The 8795-nt window shown below is 41.0% G+C and overlaps 1 protein-coding gene across 2 annotated transcripts; it reads right to left on the bottom strand.

The window, feature by feature from the left end:
• Window positions 1-635: 635 nt before the first annotated feature.
• Window positions 636-4555, bottom strand: tmem230a (transmembrane protein 230a). 2 transcript variants are annotated; one of them, XR_006958784.1, is made up of 5 exons: window positions 4348-4553; window positions 3703-3817; window positions 3319-3441; window positions 1470-2356; window positions 636-1198 (listed from the first exon to the last, which is right to left on the bottom strand). XR_006958784.1 is itself a non-coding variant. In XM_047052030.1 (4 exons), exons 2-4 carry the CDS (start codon window positions 3802-3804, stop codon window positions 2216-2218), a joined length of 366 nt encoding a protein of 121 aa, XP_046907986.1. In that variant the 5' UTR covers window positions 3805-3817; window positions 4348-4555; the 3' UTR covers window positions 1228-2215. The 2 variants fall into 2 exon arrangements, 1 of the variants encoding a protein (XP_046907986.1); XM_047052030.1 differs by lacking the exon at window positions 636-1198 and having other exon boundaries at window positions 1228-2356; window positions 4348-4555.
• Between the last annotated feature and the right edge of the window lie 4240 nt (window positions 4556-8795).

The following is an 8795-nucleotide window of genomic DNA, read 5'->3' as shown; positions in this document are numbered from 1 at the left end:
GTTGACAGTTGGATAAACTCCTTATCAGAAAATGGTATTCAAAAGTCTGAGATAAAACCTGCATTCAAATACGGTATCTCTACCATATGTGTCAATTTCATTTGGTCAACACACAATTTGTAGGGGATTTTCATTACATACAGTCGCTTTTGACCCAGTGGATATACAACTATTTCAAGGAAGCGAGAGCAAAGTCTATCCACTGAAAAGGGTTACAATATGGGAGACTATGGATAAGGATTTGAGTTTAGAAATGACTTCACAAAGTCCTGTTAAATACATCGACCCTTAGTGCACTGAACCCGACAACCACAAAAAAAAAAACAAATATACTGTGGACCTTGGATCATCATGTCTGTCATATGAAAACCCCGACAGAGACTGCTCGTTCATATTATAGGCAGTATAGCCTGCAACTGTTACTTTACCTTTAAAGTTTGTGGAAGTTGATGATAAAACGATTACTTCAAAACAAGCACTGTTCATCCACCCTTTATTTAGATAACCAGGCCAAAAGCAGACAGTATTGAAGGCATGTATTTGTATTTCAATCACTTTAAATCATTTGGTAAAGTTAATAAAGACTTGAAATAGACAATCGATTTGAAGTTGCAGTCAATTTTGCTCTTACCGGTTGTTTACACTTCAGAAAACAAGAGTTGGAGGTCCGTCCATTTAAAGAGCATCCACTCTGCAAGTTGAACGGCGAGACTCCCGTTGCAATATCCAATATCAGGCTGTCGTGTCGTTTTGTGTTTTTTTTATCTGACCACTCGCTTTAAAAAAAAGTTTCGAATGAGTGTGAATGGTAAATTGAAGCCCTTTTGTAGTTTGACGTCTATGTAGTTTCTCTTTGAATCAACAAGTTACTCCATTAGGATTCGTTGATTTCCTTCACGGTTGTAACAAAACCACTCGCGACGCACTTGATGCCTCGAGGCTTCCTGCTCGCGCACCTCACCCCTCTCAATTCCACTCCTGGGTGACCAATCATCTCTCTCTATTCCTCTGTCCTCCACCATCATATTTCCATACTTCTGTGTGAAATGTTGTTGGTTCCTAAATCATTGACCAGGGTCAACATTTTGACTTACTCTCAATCACTTTGGGCTGTCCTCAAGAAATATCTTGATCTTTGATGAGGGCCGTTTTTGAGGATTTTCGTTCCCCGTTGAAACCACAAGGGGACGTACTTGGACTGAAGATAATGGAACAAACGCGCGAATTTACTTACAACATTGTACCTTTACGTTTTTATTATTGTTCAAGGTAAAATAAAAAAATACAAGAAAGCACATCATCTCATTTCTGTACATAAATGTATACTGTAAGATCCTGCTAATAGTTAAGCTCTCCACATAACTCTTCGGAGGATGTTTGGCCTAAAACAATCACTTCAAATAAATCTAGTCAATAACAAGCATTGCACATTTGATAAATATATTTGGAAATATATACTGTAACCCTACCATATATTTTGTCCGTCTCAAAATACTATTGATTGAGTGTGCATTCTAATGAATGCTGTGTTCAAAATCTGGAGTATGATGTAGTACTCTCGACTGAACCAAATAGTTATTCTAAAGCAGGGGTGTCGAGCTCCAACATCTAAAACATGCAGGACAGCGGCCCTCGAGGACCGGAGCTCGACACCCCTGTTCTAAAGCAAAACCAAACCCAACACTTGGTTTGCATGAAGCCGATAAAGTGAGTGCAAACCATCTTCTGTTTTTAGTGTACACTTGAAAGGCGTTGCATACTGCAATGTCATAACATAAATAGATTGCACAATGTCATATTATACTAACATTTAATTAGTATAACTCTTCCTTAGCCTATACTATAGCTCCTTGAAGCTTGTAACCACCATATGAGTTAATCATATTCATGACACTTGTGGATAATTATGATGAGGTAAAAATGTAAAGTAGCAGCAAGATACAGCAGGCATTTTTCAGTTACTTTCATGAAAATAAAGAAAATATCAGCATAGGGCTGTATAATGCACCATTAAAGCCAAAGATAGGGTTCCATGTTTTGACTTGGCATTAAAACCATGAGCTAGTCAAGTTAAGCCACTTTGTGATGCAGTTTCCCACACCAGGAAACATTGACTGTAAACAGCAGAGGACAGTCTCATGCAACGGAGCGAATCGACCCGCCCGGCGACCGTTTGATTGGCCGGCGATCTGACCCATACCGACTTATGATTGGCTCAGTCGTCAAAATCCGGGATGTCATCATAGGAGTAACCTCGGTAACCCTTGGAGGCGTAGTACGCGATTCGCAGGTGATAGAACCCAGGCAGGAAGACGAGAACTCCGATTATCAGAACAGGGATCGTGCGGTCCGGGTACTAGAAGTAGAGGAAGAAAAATACAGTTGAGCCTTCAAAATCTTCTTCCTTGCTTACCTCTGCAACCTTCTCAGATAAGATGGGGTGTCAGATGGCTGAGCGGTTAGGGAGACAGGATATTAATCAGAAGGTTGCCGGTTCGATTTCCAGCCTTGAAAAATGTTGTGTCCTTGGGCAAGGCACTTCACCCTACTTGCCTCGGGGGGAATGTCCCTGTACTTACTGTAAGTCGCTCTGGATAAAAGCGTCTGCTAAAATGACTAAATGTAAATGTATTCACAGACCTTCAAAATCTTTTTCCTTGCTGACCTCAGCAACCTTCTCAGATAAGAGCGACAAGGGGATCTACTCAAACCGATATCAAACACATTAGGGCAGCACCAACACATATAGGGGCATCCGCGAAGCCCTCTGGGTCATCGCTTGCAACAAAAAAAAAAAAGGCTGTAGATATAAACCCTAGATTTGATCAGGACACGGTCTGAGATGAACTGTAATGTACGACTGAGCCGAAGGTGAAAGCCCTGCTTAGGATTTATCTCAAACCAAGAGCCTTACTGAGGATTAGTGTCCGGGGTTTGGGAGTTGAAGCGTATCGATTTCTTCCGGAGAGAGAGAGTGCCAACACTGTGCTAGCAAGGGAACACTTAGGGTTTTTCACAACATACAACACATTGTCGCTTCTGCATGGTATGGGATTAAACAGCAGTAAGTCATTCAGCAAACAAGACGTTTATCTGGATTGCTTGGCCTACAGTTCCAATGGGCAAGGTAGTGAGTAATATTTCAGTACATTGTTTGCACAAGACAAAGTTAGTAGAGTTATTATTATTCTCTGAGCTAGAACATACATGTGTGTTTGTCTGCTTGCTGTTTATTTGGCATACAGTTTTATTTCAGTTGACAAGGCGATGATTCACTCTTTCCACTAGAGGGCAGAGTCTCTCTAGATATGGACTCACCTCAACTTTTATAGACCCGGACAAAAGTAGAGAGCCAATTATGATCAGGAAGGAGCCAATCAGGAAGAGAAACGTTGCCAGGGCGATGGCCTTGTATGGTACTTTCGGAGGGCTTTTCTTAAACTGTTGGAAAATAATTGACAATTGACCGTTATAAAATTATCAAAGTGGGTGTCCAACAGTGACACTTGTAGAGAATGACCCAAGCATATGTGCGTGATTGTTAACAGTACTGTTACCATAACTTGAAAGTGAAGTTAGCTAAACGTCATCTTTTTTATTAAATATATGTCCTTTTGGTGCCCTGCATGTCACAAAGACACTGTCAAGTCTTCTCTGCGACGAATGACATGAATTGCGGTGATTGTGAGGGATTTTTTTTACCTGCAAGTCAATGTAGCCATCCTCACTGTCGGCCAATCTGGAGTACTTGACTTTGTTGCTGGGTAACCCACCGACGGACACATTGAGGCGTGCAGGCATCATAACAAAAAATCAGCTAATAAGAGAAGAGCAGGCATGCGTGTCAGATGAAAACGGCCTTGTGTACAGTATTGACTGAAAAGACAGTCAAGACGTACCTTGCACTACTATATTCAGCATAGGTTAATGATTCTACACATAAGTTTTCACGTACTAGTAAGTGTTTACACTGTGTTTACATATGCCACGTTGTGCATAATGTAGCCAGTGTGTTTTCGAGATGCAAAAGTAACCAGCTGGTAATAAATATGACATTATAGACATACAAATAACGTTTCAGGTTGCCATCTAGTGCTAACAGTTGTAGAAACGCTGTAGCCTACAAAAGGACAACGTAACAGCAAGACTTACTATCGCCAGCTTGCAACGCAAACTACGTCATACCCGTAGCATGCTCCCAAGTACCTTAGGTTTGCTAAGCTATCAATATGTCATTCGTTTCAACAGGTTTCGCTAGCATACTGGCTACTGTAGACAGCTTCGCCAAATCACATGATTCACAAGTTCTCTGCCGTGGCTACGTAAGCGAAATAAACAAGACCTCACCTGAATACTATTTTGTTGCAAATAGCATTGACCCAAGTGCTCAAATCCCTCAAACTGATTGTTTGACCATTGCAGTGACAAACAAATACAAAGTGAGCGTTAGTCGACGATAAGAGGCTAGATCCAGCTAGCTAGGTAGGCTAGCTAACATGTTTGTGTCGACTACGTTCCTCTTTTGTGAATACACCCACTGCGCAGGCGCGTGGTCTTAACAGTTTACCTAAACCCAGAGACATAGAAAAATGGCTCTGCGTAAACATTTGGTCATTTAGTCATAAACCTAATTTCTATTCCATAATACTTTCACTGGACGGTGATTGGCTTTGGTAGATCGAGCCTGCACATATTTGTATTTATTTATCCCAAAACCATTCACTTCCATAGACCTCAAATAGGGCTTTTTGGTCGTGGCAAGACATGATTCCTGCAAGTATATCAGCAACTTTGGCTACATTATTTAAATAACACCTATCAAATTCTACCCGGACCATTAGACAAAAATAGGTTGTTACTTTCATCCATCTGAAGAAACAGTTTGTGTTTTCATAATGTTAGGGCGATATTCCAATATGCTGAAAGTGACGGTTAGAGCATGTCGTGTTAGGGTGGCCCTTTAATAAACGTTCTCCAACTTCGCTCTTTCTGTTTCGGTCTATCCTTGTGTCTCTGCCCCCCAGCAGTACAATTTAATTAAACTCAGTGTGCACATGCACATTTAAAGATTCATTTCCACACACAGGTTTTAATGAATTGAATCCACCATTTCATTCTGAACACGTCCAGTAGGCTACAGTCTACGATGACCGAGTCTTTTAACCCAACGAAGAGGCCTCTCAAGTATTAAATCCAACTTGGGGAAATTCAATTAGCAGTGATGGAATCCTTGGAGGGCTTACCTCTCTGTGTCTGGCTACAAGATGAAGAAGCATCTTTCAGGTGATGTATCTAGTTGTCTTGACTGTGTCGTATCATGAACCCCCCCGGTCTATCCTCTGTTCCAGATCCAATCTGTTGCACAGTGGCTGAAGGGAGTGATCAATTTCTCGGGTGAACTATCAGAGTCCATCACTTTGCTTCAGAGAGGGGGGGGGGGGGGGGGTTACAGGCTATCAAGCAGACTGAGATAAATGCAATGTGTGCTGCATATTAATGGTGGACCACTCTAAGAGGTTCAATATTGACGTGCTGTGGTTGTAAGTGCTTTAACAAGCTGGGGAGATTGCGTGTGCGTAAGTATCGTGTCAAACCGTCGATGTGTGTGGCTGTGTGTGTGTGTGTGTGTGTGCGTGTGTGTGTGTGTGAGTGAGTGTGTGGCCATAACTGACAGGAGAGTTTTGAAGTAGGCCTTTAGCACCATGGAGTTTACAGACTTTCTAATAACGGCCGTCGGACCATGGCGCGAGATGTGGTAGGATGACTGGGATCATGACGCGAATACAAAACAAGTCCAACATTTCTAAGATGCTCAAGACAGCAAAATCAAAATGACTTTTTCCTCCCATCCAATATATTTCTCGGTCGCAGTTTCTCAACTTCACCCCAGGTCATGAGAAGTCACTATTGCATTTATTTTTTTAAAGTTTTATGACTTTTGTCTTTGGTTTCTGATTATAGCTCTGCTTTTTATGGGATGTATCCAAGGTATGTGCTCAGTGAGGCTTGTCTCTGCATTTGGGCTTGGAACTGCTTGGAACTGCATGAACAATTAGACACACTAATCTTACAGGGCCTGTCTTCTCCGTTCTATGAATAACTTAACATTTATCCACCTGAAGCAGATAAGATTTATTTGTTATTTTTCTGCAAAGTGGGAACAACGATGTTTGCATTCCCCAAGCAAAGGAGATTTAGTTTGACCAAAATGTAATCAGCTTAGAAGTCGGGAAATGTTGGGGGAATTCGGTTGTAAGAGGGTGCCAAGCTCAAAGTAATCATTTCTTCCTGGGATGGGTTTGCCTGGGGGTTTAAAACCTGACCTTTCCTTCAATGAGGCTGTCTCCATTTCATCTCTCTGGCATTAGAAAAGTGGCATGGACATTAAATCATTAGGTATTGTTTCATAAAAATGGTAGGCAGGAAGTGTGAGGATGTCTGTTTAGACACTGAATACTTTATCAGGCAACAGTTAGTAGCAGTCACAATATTTGGACAGGCAGTTTGATATTGTGTAACTTGACCCATATTAAACAGTAGCTTGGCCAGTTGACCTTCCCACTTTTTGCAGAAGTGTTAATGCAAGCACTGCCGTGGGATCTCTGTTGAGGTCAGCCAAGATGAAGTAAACAAACTATACAGTGGCTTTTGGTAGAGAAAGAATTGATTTAATATTCCCTTCACAGCCCCTGGCCTTGCACTGAACAAATAACACATAGGGCAGTCATGTTAGACCCCTATTATTCTGTTTGACTACCACACACTGCGATTCTATTGCTTGTTGCTATGCTTCTCACAATGACTGTCTGGACACAAGGCTAAGGGTCTTTTTTTCACAGTGAAAAGTACGAATTTTTATATGATCAGTAGCACCAAAGTCAGTATAGCAGAGAGACCTAGCTTCCTTGCTTTTCTACCCACCCAAACTGAATAATTTGGCTTTTTTTCTCTGACTAGTAAAACCACGATGCAAAATAATAAGCAAACAAGACCATCAGTAGTTGTTGAAAGAAGGGTTCCTAATCCGACTCAATCTCTGAATTATTAAGTAGCCTACTTTAACTTAATGATCCTGTGTTTGGGCCTACAACCAGTCAACAAGCAGCGAGCGTCTGTAAGACAGTTGACTTTTGCAGAAGTTCGGACCAAAGCAGTGGAGGAACCAGACTTTTATATATGGGGTGGCCAAGGGGTGGCCAGGGCTACTTCAGGGGGTCCACAGACCAAGACTGAAAATGTGTGTGTAACCTTAGCCTGGCATCTAAGCAGTGTAAATTATTCATATGATTGCTGATTAGGAGTAGAAATTTCAATTCACTTGAGTTCTTCAGTGTGGCCTAGTATGATCCACTAGGGTTGCTTTAATCAAATTCCACATTTACTATTAATAGACGGTGTATCTACATCTGAATTGCAACTCATTTCTTTCTTACACACACTGTACTGTACTCACAAACTGGAGAGACTTTGGTCACTTTCTTTTCATGAATATATAATCTGGGTCTAACCAGGTTAAAGGTTAGATCCTGTCATGAATCTTTTACATTAAAGTAACTATTAACTAACCATAGTTAACCATAAATTAACTAATAATAACCATTAAAACGTAACTATTCTCATCTATGCTCATCTTTGGCAAGACCTTTCAAACCCAGGAGAGCTAAAGAAAGTAAGACCTGGCTGTGTGTTCATTTCTTGTGACTCATATTGTGTTTACAAGTGACGTCCTGGCTATGAGTCGAGTCTTGATCCTGTCTAAATGCCAATCTGAAGTGTAGAAGAGGATGTGCTTGTGTCAATAAAATCGTTAGTGTCGAACACCATGACTGAACTAAGCGTAGTTTTCCACAACTAAAGAAAACTATTAATATCCAAACTGTAGCACAACGTGTTTATTATTTTTCCTGCAGACCTTGATTTTAAAATCGAATAAATACATTAAATATCCTACACCCTAACTGCTTTCACACATGCCCCGACGCCAACGGTGTTCTCACAGCTGTCCGCGAAATACAATGTGTACAATTGTGCTTTTTTATAGATATGTCACAGGGTGTATTTCTCTTTAAGGCATTAGCAGATTCAATGAGGAATGAACCTTTTGACACGGCTTTTATCCTCAGCGCGTCCTATATACTTTCGCTTTCTAGTGGCATTAGCTTAAAAATGCCTTCTCTAATTGGAGATAAGTGCGATCACTTGTGATAATATATTCATGCCACGTCACGATATTTTCACTGAGGTTGAGTGCAAAAATCAAGCAACCTCAACGTTATGACTAAACCATAAACTTGAATCTTACTGACCAGCAACAAGTTAAACTGCCACGCGATGGGTGACAGTGCCGTGTGTGTTCCGTTACTGCTCATCTGGGAAACGTGCAAAAAATAGATAGCTGTCTGAACACCATTTGTGTGTTTGTTCCGCAAATCAATCACTACAGTAATAACTTTCAGTCAATTATCCTGAATGGTCGTGGCAAGGAAAAGGGAAATTGCTGAGTGTAGGCAAACTCTATTTTCCGACAATCTGTTTCTCAAAGTGTTTGTTACCAGATGCCAAAAAAAAGGGTACTCTAGTCCAAACAAAAAAACTGTCACTGCAAATGCAGATAATCCTGTCATCTAGTCATACAACCATTTAGTGTGTTGGCCAATGCGTCATTCTATTGATTGGGGACATCATGGGAATGGCGATGATGATGATGAAGATGACAATACGTTATGTGTAGATTAACCTCTACCGAACCTCTTAACTACACTGCAGGGGTAAAACAGAAAGGGGGGGCGTTTTCT

Source organism: Hypomesus transpacificus, unplaced genomic scaffold, assembly GCF_021917145.1.
Source record: "Hypomesus transpacificus isolate Combined female unplaced genomic scaffold, fHypTra1 scaffold_194, whole genome shotgun sequence".
In the NCBI taxonomy this organism is placed as follows: domain Eukaryota; kingdom Metazoa; phylum Chordata; class Actinopteri; order Osmeriformes; family Osmeridae; genus Hypomesus; species Hypomesus transpacificus.
This window is presented reverse-complemented; position numbering and strand designations above follow the sequence as displayed.